Source organism: Balaenoptera ricei, chromosome 7 (assembly GCF_028023285.1).
Source record: "Balaenoptera ricei isolate mBalRic1 chromosome 7, mBalRic1.hap2, whole genome shotgun sequence".
Classification (NCBI taxonomy): Eukaryota; Metazoa; Chordata; class Mammalia; order Artiodactyla; family Balaenopteridae; genus Balaenoptera; species Balaenoptera ricei.
In genome coordinates, this window is record NC_082645.1 from 58,111,043 (window position 1) to 58,123,730 (window position 12,688).

Genomic DNA, 12,688 nt, shown 5'->3' on the forward strand with positions numbered 1-12,688 from the left:
GCTGTGTTCCAGCAAAACTTTACTTAAAAAACAGGTGATGGGCTGCACTTGGCCGACAGGCTATAGGCTGTTGACCCTTGTTTTATCTATATCCTCAGAAATAACGTAGTAAATTTGTAATCAAAAATGGAATTTAAGAACCAAATTAAAGCCTTAAAGCCTAACCATATTACCATGTTTACTATTGGCAATTAACTATTATAGTATCTAGATTTTCATAATATATTTTAATATTTCTAAGTGATATCTACTTGCCAGGCTTGATAACACACAATGATACCTATTTTGATATAATGGGATTATATTCTAGAAGTATAATACATTTGTTTGTCAGTGTATCATTAAAAATGAGTGGTAATCCAAAATTAAGTACATGAATCAGTATAGCTAAGTTAATATAATATTGGGTCAGGCATTTCAATTTAACTACAATAAAGTGCCTAATAATCAAAACGGTTTTCATACATTAACATGAGGAAGCAATTAAGAATTCGGCAAGTAAAATTGCTAACCTTTAAAGTAAATGTCATATTTCATGGTTTACATTATATTTTGACATAGCTTTCTCTTTGAAAATTTAGACATTTCTAATTTAGAAATTAGATGCTCATCTAAGTGTGAAATAAACCTACATAATTAAATATTTCTATCCATTTTGCCTACAGTTTGATCCTGTTAATAATAGAAGCAAATGAGATAATCTCTAATGAATCTGTCAACTGAAACACCTTAATCATTAACAGACACAAGTCTGTTACGTTTATTCTAAAAACACAATTCAATCTACTTTAAGTAATCTCAATAAACATTCAGAAAAACAGATCTGTCGCACTTATGTTAAACTTTATAGCGTAAATAAGATGATAAATAAGAAATAAGACATGCGAACACGAAAAGCCTTTTCAATAAAATCACTATATAGCTTACCCACCTGCTACCCAATCCACTGCAATACCCCGGACTCCATTTTCTCCTATCCCATCTGTAATGATGTTTGTAAAACTAGACCCATCTGGTCTGATTCTACGGATTGCATTATTAGATGGCACAGAGTTGCTAAAATCACACCAATAAATAAAGCCAGAAGATACGTCCACATCCACGTGCAGTGCATTTCGTCCTAGAACATTTAAGAAAAGATCATTAAACAATACTCTAGCTTGAACTAGAACTTTTAAAAATGTCTGCCCTTCCTCTCAAACTCTCATTCCCAACACCACCCTGCTCCAACCATGCCCCCATTATGAAATAAAACTATTTATTTCCCAGTTGCAATGAGCACACTTACCCCCAGATCTTAGTTTCTAAGAACCACTTCCCACAGTAAAGAGCACTGGCTCCTGGGAGAAATGGCTAATTATAGGTTTGGGAAGGGAAGGTACAAGGTGAGCCTGGAACATATTTATTAGACCAAGAAACAAGGAAGCACTCAAACACTAATGCGATCATGTCGAAAAAATACAGGCAGCCACTTCGAGAGGCTCTCCCCGGCCAAAATGGATTGCCTGAAGCATCAAAAGAATAATTATGCTAAATGATTCTACACTGAATTAAAAAAATTAAAACTTGAGTGCATGTGACAATAAAAAGGAGAGCTCTCCTTTATAGAAGAATGAATGTAGGGACTTCCCTGGTGGTGCAGTGGATAAGAATCCGCCTGCCAATGCTGGAGACACGGGTTCGACCCCTGGTCCAGGAAGATCCCACAAGCTGCAGAGCAACTAAGCCTGTGCGCCACGACTACTGAGCCTGCACCCTAGAGCCCGCGAGCCACAACTACTGAGCTCACATGCCACAACTACTGAGCCTGCGCGCCTAGAGCCCGTGCTCTGCAACAAGAGAAGCCACCGCGATGAGAAGCCCACACACCGCAACAAAGAGTAGCCCCTGCTCGCCGCAACTAGAGAAAGCCTGCGCACAGCAACAAAGACCCAACGCAAACAAAAACTAATTAATTACTTTTAAAAAAGAATGAATGTAGAAGGAATGATAGAACAAGAAAAATCACCATTTTGCAATGCCCAATTAAATAATCATTTCAGACAAGGATCATCAATGGCTCAAACCAATGAATAAAAGGTGCTTGGGGAAAAACATATTCGTGGGTACCAAAGTGTGACCCCAAAGATTTCATACAAATTACAAAGGGGGAAAAAAAAGCAGAGACTTCACAGTGACCACCTTAACCAAATGATCAAGCTTAAGCATTACTAAGAGGGGGACAAGCTTACATTATGTCCTTTTTAATGAGATTCTGTATCAGGGACACAGCTTCAACTATGAAGGATTCTTCTCAAGTGTGTTCAACCCCAATCTAATCAAGCAATTAGACCTAACTTTCATTTCATGGGAAATCAGGGTATAAATTGAATGACAAGTTAAATGACACTATGAGGAAGTAATCAGACATCCTCAATGTGAGATGCTAAAAAGACAATAGGTTTGTCTCTTCAAAAAAATCACTGTCATAACAAAATACTGGGGTAACTACTACAGATCAAAAGACACAAAACAGACATTCCAAATACGATGCATGAATCTTGATTAGATCTTGGCTGGAACAAATCCACAGCTATAAAAATATTATGAGGCCAACAGGAAAAAATATGAATTCGATGACAATGCCCTTCAAGCTGCATGCTAAGCAGACAGGGGTGAAGTGTCATGATATCTGCAATATATTTTCGAAAGGTTCATTCAAAATGTATGTATATGTATGTATACACACATAAACACACAGAGAGACTGAAGGCTCAAATGTGGTGAAATGTTAAGAATGGTTGAATCTAGCGGGTATAAGGATGTTCTCTATACTTTTTTCTCAACTTTTCTGCATTTGATATTTTTCAAAATGAAAAGTTGGTTGAAAAACTTAGTGACTTTATTTGCAAGATGGTAACTTAGGTCCATGACTTTTTAGATATAAGAAAACAGAGATGAGTCATGAGGACATGTGAATATGGTTATCAAGCAGGATAAACAAGCTTCCTTATGTGTCGAATCCAGACGTGGAGAAATGCTTTATGGTACCAAGGACTTCAACATGGCACCAGATGGAGTCAAATGTTACTTATACTGGAGTTGGCATACCTTGGCCTGCCACTGGCACCATGGCTTCTGAATGATCTGACAATTCCAAGCTAAAGCCCCTGATTGCCCACAGCGTGGAAACAACAATGAAAGAGTGATATGGGGAGCAGGTCCGATTATCAGGACTGAGTTTAAATCCGGTGGCACAGGCACATGAGAACAGTCTTCCTGGTAGAGGCAGGCAAATCTGCTGACAGGCATTCACATTGTTGCTACAGCCATTTGAGGATTCAGAGCCTAAATGAAATCAAAATTAGTTTGTAACTTTTCACCCCACCTACTTGCCACTCCATGTCAAATTTTTCAACTGAGTCACCAAATAAGTCATTATAAAAGTAAGTAACAAAATATGGAATCTGAGTTAACCTAAAAACAATATTGGAGAGCCGACTGCTTATAGAACTAACATGTACAGAGGTTTAAAACAGGACCACAACTATATAATAGTTATATAGTTTATATATTATATAATAATAGAGAATGGAGCACCAATTGCTTTTCTTCCACAAATCATTCAAGAATTAGAGGAATTAGGGAGGTCAGTCAACAAATTCTAATTTTTTTTTTTCCCTCTTGACCTATGTACTGGCATTTTAAATTATATCAGTTTTAATTACATGATCAAAACTGTGATGAGCATTTGATTTAAAGTATATTAAATAAGAATATTTAAGGGTTTTTTGAACATGCAATAAAATAATACCAAGTAACAAACCTAGGTTATAGGACAGCAAACAAATCTTTGGCTAGGGACTAAAAGCTATAAAATATTTCAAAATTATAAAAAATCATCTCCAGATCATAATGTTAATATAAAGGGGCAAATCAGAAATTAGATTATCTCTGGGAAAAAAATCTATTGAAAAAGGCAACATCTAAGCGTATTCCTTTTAAGATTAAAAAAATTCTATCATGTTAATCACTTTCCCAGCAGATATCCAACAAATATTTACTGAGCACCTCCAATGCTCCAGCAACTATTCTAGTTACTGGGGAGAGAGTAAGAAACAAGACAGACAAAATACCTGTCCTTATGGAGGTTACCTTCTAGTGAAGAACCCAGATGATAAACACATACGTAATATGTCAGGGAGTATGATAAAATAAAAGCAAAGTAAGGAGTTTAAAGCGCCGGGGAAAGAATGGGAGTAAGTTTACTCTGTAGTCAATCTGGCCTTTCAGATGCCAGCTTAGTCTTTGACACTTAGCCATGCTTAAGACATGGTTATAATTTTTTAAATATCTTGGGGTAATTTCAGTTTGCATGCATGTGTATGCACACAGGTTTGTGCGTATGTGGGTTTGTGTGTGGGCATGTCAGTGTGCAGACACCCATGAATAAATATATATACACCCATGAATATGTATGTTTCAGTGACAAATACTCACCACGTCTTTGATAAATTCGAAGGCCCCTGAGATTTGGGACATTATCTCTCAAGACTATTTTGTTGGCCCCAGTAGCCTTGTCAACTCTTTCAATGACCTCATATTCTTCATCTGTATAATAAAGGAAGGGGCCATAGACAGCAAGTCCCCAGGGGTAGGAAAGATGGTTTACCAGGATCATTCGATTTGTACCATCCACGTTTCCTCTTTCAATCTGAAAGATCAGAATTTTCATTACTGACTGTTTCATGGTGCAATGAGGAAAATGTTTAAAACCAATATTCTCTTAATAATGTTTCACATGTATATAGCACTCTATCCTTTCCAGGGATTTCTGACTATATTTCTGACTATATTTGATAGTCACATCTACGTCAAGCAGTAGGTCAGACAAATGTCATTGTGCCCATTTCACTGACAATGAAGCTGAAGTCCAAATAAGCCAATCAACTTTCTCAGATGGCATGATGAAGAATAGGGGACTAATCCCTGCATGTGATATTCTGGTCAAGGATAATACACATTTAATGTCTAACTGGCCCTGCGTTTAACATCTTCACCAACTATTTCTGCAATGGAGATAGGAAACGTGCTCGACACACTCACAGAAGACAGCAAGATAGCGCTGTTATATCAGCACAGTAACAAGCCTGAGTCAAAATGACTCTGGTGAACTAGAAAAGAACTCAAGAATGAAGTTTCTAACAGGAAGTGACAAGCATTCTGCTCTGGATGAAAAACAAAATGTAGACATAGCTGGTTTGATTTCATTCCAGAAACTTGTCTCAAGTGCCTCCTCTGTGCCAGGATCTGAGCTGAGTGCTGGTAAGAGAGAAATGGGGTGTGGCTCCTGCCTTCCTGGACAAGGGAACCCAGCAGTTACAAGAGCAGGTTATGCCCTAGAAACAGACAGAGGTTCCAGAAGGGTAGAGCACAGGGGAGATAAGCTCTGAGGGGAGCTGCTGAGGGAGTGACCAGGACCAGATGAGCTGACCACACTTGGCTGAAGTATCTGGAGCTACTTATCTGGGCCAGGGTTCCAGGGTTCCTTGTGGTTTTATGAAGACCACATGCCTCCATCACTAAAACAGGTTCATTAGTGAGGGTCGTGCTCTCGTCAGGGCTAGAGAGAAGTGGCTCAGAATGGTGGAAGTGGCAGAAAAAGGCTGGACCTGAGAGAAGAGGCATGGGGACAAACTGCCAAGATTTTGTGATGACTAAATAAGGATGTGGTTATTAGAGTGAAGGAGGAATATGTGGGTTCTAGCCTAGGAGAAAGGATGGAGAGTCATACCACCAACCGGCTCACAGATTCCAGAGAGCAGAGCAGATGTGGAAACAGGAAGGGGAGGGGGCTGGGGAGTCTGGTCTGGGACACGCTAATTTGTAAGCAGAAATCACACCATGTGGCACGAGCTTCTGCAAAGTGCTTTCACACACATCACCTACTTCTTTTTCACCATTATAAGCACATATCAGGAGTGAAATGAGTACTCAGCGAGCTGTCATGAACTGAAAACCAAACCTACCAGACAATTTTATGGAGAGCATCCATGTCAAAGACAGATCTGAAATCACTCCTGTTCTTTAAAGCAAGGAAGAGACTAGCACACACTCAACATCCAAAACAATATTTTAGTTGAGCAATAATTATTACTGAGCACCTTCTATGTGCCCAGTCCCAGCTCAGCTGCATAAGCACAGTAGTGAAGATCAAATGTTATTTCTGTGAATGAACGGAACTGTATAGTTCCTGCTTCTTATTGCAGAATGTAATGAACTCCACCTTGGAGTTTAAAATTACCAGGAAAGGGAGTTTTCACACATGCATCTACCATGTTAGGACATTAGAGCGTCATATGTAGCTGTGAGGGGACATTGAGCTCAGAAGCTTGCTATTTATTTATTTATTTATTTTCTTAGTCTCTGCAATCAGAGAGCCTTTGAGAACTTGCGAAGAAAAGCACTGAAATCACTGAAACATGAAAGAAAGGGCTCTTAAAGGATAAATACGAAATGAGAAATGGAATTATTTTATCTTGAAGAAAAAGAAAGAATGAGGGAAAAAATAAACATTCTGTAAGGAACCATGCACACACTATAAAGAGCTGGACTTCAGGGAAAGAAGTTATTGAGAGAAAGGGCAATAAAACACTGGTACAAATGGCCAAGTGAGATTTCTTGAGAACCACTGCCAGACAACTCAGAACAATCCATGTCAGCTGTGCAAGCTCGGCAACGAAGAACAACAGACTAGAAAGTGTGCTCATACCGCTCCCGTGCTGCCGACTGCCCAGTAGAGTTTCTGCTCCTCAATATCGAGGGTGATAAACGCCACATTATCAAGGCTCCCAGTAAAGAGAGTTTTTCGAGATGTGCCATCCATGTTAGCGCTGGCAATCTTGGGGGGAATGCCACTGTTGGTTCCTCGGTCTGACCAGTACAGTTTCCTACAACCATGAAAAACAAAGGCATTTAGTGAAACAGATGCTTTCACTACATATTTAAATGAAAAACATGTCTTTCTTGTCCTCAAGATGCACACCATTCAATGCAGGAAGTCTGAAACGTTAATATCTCGTTACATCCAATGTGGAGGAGTCCTTAATCGGTGTTCTCTAATGTCTGTATACTTCTTAGTTATTATTGGGGGAGAGGCCATTTAAAATGGTATCTGATACAGGATACCATTTTCCATTGGTGGGCAATCCTTTAGCTTGGTCACACAGGAAGTTCATGGACTAAGAAGAGCCTGTATCAACAGTCGATCCTTTTCAAAGACTCAGTATGCCCAGCACACTAGGAAGGACAAAGCTAATGTAAATGTGGTCAAGTACCTCCCTGATCACCTCTCAGCCCTCTTATTTAATTCTCTTCCAAATCATCTACCACAAGACCAGCTACTTTATTTTCTGATTTTCGTGATGGAAAATGCAATCTGTACACATGAACCCTAATCAGCACACAGAATTACCAAATCCGTGATCCATGAAACTTCATTAAAATATATATTTTATATATATTTATATTTATATATATTTATATATATATATTTATATATATTTATATAAAATATTTATATATATATATTTATATAAAATATTTATATATATATATTTATATATATTTATATATATATATAAAAAATATATTTACAGTGAGGACATAACTTCTAGACTTGAATCCAAGTTTTCATTCCTTTCTATCTCACCTCCTGCTATAGCCTCAACAGACAACCCTCTCACACTCTTTCCCTATAAGTCCTCAAAACACTTAATTCCGATCATCTTTATATACATACCTCTTTCACCACCAATCCAAGATGCCCATCCCATGAATCTCCTCTTCAATTCTAAACTTCTCTGCCTCTAAGTTCTCAAACTCTGAAATTCCCTGCTTCAACCAAACTCTTCCATCTCTTCCTTGCTCCTATTTTATTTCTTCCATTGAACCTGTTCTTTGCGCTTAAAACTTGTCTGAGCTCTCAGTCCTTCAGGCCCTCTATGCCTGGACCTCATACCATTTTAACCATTTTAACAATATTCTGATTTATTCTCATGATCTCCCATTGTGCCTACCTTGCTAACTGCTAACCCTGAGTTCCTGTCATTATTTTCTTTCTCCTTTCCCATTCCAGGCTGCCAAAAGTTTTCTGGACAAAGTCACAAAACTCTTGTGAATTCTGAGTTCACTAAAAATTTAAGCTACCTAAACTTAGCTAAGAACTCTCATCCCTGACTGAACATTTTCTTCCTTCCCCTGACCCTTTCCACTCCAGGTCTGATCAATCTTTCTAAAATACAGATTAGGTTCTATCATTCCCTTCCTCCAAATTCCCTGCTGGCTCCTTCTTTCCTGAGAAAAAAATACAGTGCAACTCCTTAGCATGACATTAAAGTCCTTCCCTAGACTTCCCTGGTGGTCCAGTGGCTAAGACTCTGCGCTCCCAATGCAGGGGGCCCGGGTTCGATCCCTGGTCAGGGAACTAGATCCCACATGCCGCAACTAAGAGTTTGCACGCCACAACTAAAAGATCCCTCAAACCACAACCAAAGATCCCACACGAGGCAAGAAGATCCCATGTGCTGCAACTAAGACCTGGCGCAGCCAAATAAATAAATAAATACTAAATAAATACTAAAAAAATAAATGAAGTCCCTCCCTGATTTGTCCCCAGATGACTTTAGCTGCTGTATCTCCCATCTAGTCAATTGCCCCCTACTCGAAGTCTCTGGTTCCAGCCCTCTACACAATCATGCTAAATACCACCATGCCTCTGGGCCTTCACTGCTCTTTGGCCTCAAGTACCACTTCTCAGCTGCAACCCATCCTGCACCTACTGGAAGCCTTCTCATCCTTCAAGGTCTATTTCAAGTGTTTATCCACCCCCTTAAACCTTTCCACGTTCATTCAAAGTCAAAATGTATTACTGTTCACTCTTATAATTCTATTTTAAAATATCTGAAATTCTTGTTTGTTTGGAATTAATTTTAAGTTCAGTGTTATTAATTTGAAAAACAGAACACAATACACATTAAATATAGCTTAGAGTTATTTCTTTCTTACTGAGATCTATATTTTTCAAATGTTGGCATATGAAATCACAAAAGGCCCTACATTTGAAATCTTCCATTTTATTAGACCATAATATTAACAAGGGTGGTGCTGTATAGAAGACATACACTACTTATGAATGAACTCTCACCCATTAACAGGATCAATAGTTATGCCAACAGGAAAACCAACTCCAAGATTTGTCCCATCATTGGTAATCAGTGTTTTTCCGTATCTGACATCTCCTCGGAGTGTCAAAACCTATATAAGGGGAAAATAAAGAAAGCTATGATGAAGGAGAACTTAAACACACAACGAATTCAAAGCATGATTGTGGTGAATGGGAGGGTTTGCATGATATTCAGATAATCCCTAACTGCATTTCAAGGCTATGAGAAAATTGGCTCAATAGAAAATGGGAGTAAGAAAACAAAATCACCTCTCAAATTTCTATTTTCAATTCACCTAAAGTTCCAGGAGAGGATATTTATACAGATAAAAGAAAGATTCAAATGAGTGAACATACAGAATCATTGCCTGAGCGAAGCTACAGAAAAAGATGAGAAAACTCTGGAAGACCAATGGGAACCCCATAGGTCTCCTGTACCCCAGTGACTGGGCCATAGCACCCAGTGGCCCATCACTGCAAACACAGTTGATCAAACAGTCCAAATTTACACAGAGTTAAAGTGAATTCTGTGCCAGGTTAACAGCCTGAGTGCAAATCCTGACCCGGCCAGATCTGACTATATGACCTGAGGCAAGTAAGTTCACCTCTCTGAACTTTATCAGTAAATGTGGATGACAAATTCCCTTCTGCATAGAGGTGCCAGGAACATGAGACAATGCATGTAAAGTGATTCACACAGCACCCAGCACAACTGTATTCAATTTTTTTTATTGATCCATTTATTGGGACCTCACTATGTAGCAGGCCTTATACTAAGCATTATCGGATTTAATCCTCACAGTAATTTTGTGAGATAGATGCCATTATTATGCTCATATAACGTGATGAAAAAGAGGTCTAGAGAGGATTTGTGGTTTTCCCAATGTTATGTTTTTAAGTAATCTTGCTAGAATTGTTACAACCAGAGTGTTATAACACTGTGAAACACCACAGAGGGATATGGATTACTGGACTAGATGCAGTTTCTTATAGAAACAAGGCTATTTTGGTATGCACTTGAGACAGTCAGAGATGAGAAAAACTCGTAAGAAATAAGAAAATACCTCTTGATTTGCATGAAGGCTTTTCTATAAAATTACATTTCAACACAAACTGATTATTTGCGTTTGTTTCCATCTCTGCCTCTCTATCTGTATACATCTCTCTCTCTCTCACACACACATGCACACCACACACACCACACACACCACACACATACACACACACACACACACCCTTCTCTCCCTCACTCTTCTCTCTATATTTTTCTCTCTCCTGTGTGGTATGTTTCTCTCCTATTTGGACTAAAATAATTTTTCTCTTTTCAATTTTCCTCTTCCTGCTGCAATTTCTCTCCTTTCCCTAAGGATGGCTTTGGTTCAAAGGGAAGTCCGTCTCCTTGTGTTTTGGCAGAGATGGAGCTCTCTCACACACGGCCATTCGGTAGGGTTCACTCTTCAGCTACAGAATTGCTTTTAGTGAGTGAGCCCACAGCTACCCCTAGCGGAAGAGTTGGAATTAAATGTGAGTTTCTCCTACTCTGGAACGGATATTATACAGGTAAACAGTACTTGGACACTATTTCTGGTTTTTTAATCAATCTAACATTCATCTGGAAGAGTCACAATTGATACCACCAAAGGAAAAAACCGATAAAAACACTAAAGGGGCAATTTACCTTTATGGATAGTCTAAATATGTTGATGATTTGAGGGAAACAGGGCTCTGTATTCGCAGGATACCTTAGCGTCAAGTACTTTTACTTACTGAACTATTAACCCCACTTTATAGATAAGGAAGCACAGACTCAGAGAAGTTATATAATTTGTCCAAGGTCAAACAGCCTGTGAGTAAACACCCTGCTTAGTCACAAAATGCATTTTCATATCTCAGGGTCTTTATTCAAGTGTTTTTTTCCCCCTACTTCTTCATTAGGCAGAAATAAAGGATGGTCATCCTTCAAGACTTAGCTCTCAAGTAACCTCTTGGGGGAAGCCCACCGTTCTCTCCCCACACACTTACTTCTGTCCTTAATCACTCTCTTTATATTCAATGCACATATCACACTTACACTGGAGCAAAGATATTTGTTTATGTGTCTAGCTCTCAGATGTGTGAGCTACTTAAAAGCAGGAAAAACAAATGTTTGATTCATCCTTGAATATCCAGGATTAACCATGGCATCAATCCATGGAAAGCATTTCCTAGTGCTTATTGAATGAATGCATAAATGCAAGCCAGACTCGAAGCCAGGACTCCAAAGCAAGTTCTCTCTCCTCTGGACCTCATTGCATTTGGAGCACAATTGCCAACTTTAGGTTTCCGTGGTTAAAGTGGCCTCACCAATACACACACATGCACACGCACATACTCAGTTCTTCAACTGGTGCTTTACTGTTGTATCTAACCCTGATGGAGGAGACATGTGCCCTGCTCTTGGAAGAGTATCAGTCCAAAAGAGAAGACCCCACTTACAAAGCAGGAGCAGATTAACTGCCATTTGGAATGAAGACAGTTTTCTACTGAGTGGACTCTAGAGAGATGTGAGTTTGGTATTAAAGGTCTTGGGCAGTAAATATTGCCTGTGTTTTGATGGGTCAGTGATGTTTTTCGTTGAGGTTGTGCAAAATACCTTCTGTCACTGTCCAAGGGGGTTGAAGCAGGCTAGACTGCCGAACTTGTGGTTTATAACAAGGCAAAGTTAGACCACCCACCTCCCCCAGAATCAGGGCAGTGAAGCTGACTGTTTAAGCCAGTTTCTTAGCCTCTGTGGGCTTCAGATTTTCGTCTAACAAAGAGCTTGAACCAGATGAGCCTCCAAGGTTCCCTTCATGTTAGGAGCTGCTGATTCTACCCGGCTTGAGATCAGCATACTGCATGCGTACTGTGAATGTCCCCATCACTGTGACCGTTTACTACACTTGCCTGCCCTCGGGAATGTTGTAAAGATTGGATGAGATGATGTTTGTGGAAGGCCTTTGTAAACTGTAAAGCACTGTTCTGACTATCGAATAAGCACTCCTCCTAGCAAATCTGCTCTAAATTAGCCACTTAGCTGCTGTGTGCCTTCCTCATCTTTAGCATTAATCTTTCTGAACGCCCCAAAGAGAACCAACTTACTAACTGGTGCCTCATCCTGAGCAGTGGAATGTCACCCTACTGTTGCTCTCCCAAGACCACCCCTTTGCATTAGGAATTCTCACTCTCAAAATTACTCTGAATTAATAATCCATCACGTAAGCTTTAACCTTGTCCCAGAGTGGAGCAAACCAGTACTAGTCAAGTTACCTCTGATTTACTTCATGTGATTTCATACCTGTGCCCCTATAGAATTTCTTCTGGGAATTAGAGTAAAAAAAACACTTATCTCAAAAAAGGAAAGCATCAAAGGAATTAGAATCAAGTTTCTACTTTCTGTTTCACTGTTGGAGCCATAGAAAGATTTCCATCTAAGAACAGAGGTAACCTATAAATTTGGTTTAGAAC

The 12,688-nt window shown here is 39.2% G+C and overlaps 1 protein-coding gene across 1 annotated transcript in view; it reads right to left on the bottom strand.

Annotated features, from left to right (window-relative positions):
• LRP2 (LDL receptor related protein 2) overlaps positions 1-12,688 on the bottom strand; it is a 198,216-nt gene that overhangs the window by 69,239 nt on the left and 116,289 nt on the right. The window contains exons 34-38 of the mRNA XM_059928047.1: positions 9,185-9,294; positions 6,752-6,929; positions 4,480-4,693; positions 3,091-3,327; positions 932-1,120 (exon numbers count right to left, since the gene is read on the bottom strand). Of these exons, the coding sequence (XP_059784030.1) occupies positions 932-1,120; positions 3,091-3,327; positions 4,480-4,693; positions 6,752-6,929; positions 9,185-9,294 (928 nt within the window). The remainder of the gene's footprint in view (positions 1-931; positions 1,121-3,090; positions 3,328-4,479; positions 4,694-6,751; positions 6,930-9,184; positions 9,295-12,688) is intronic.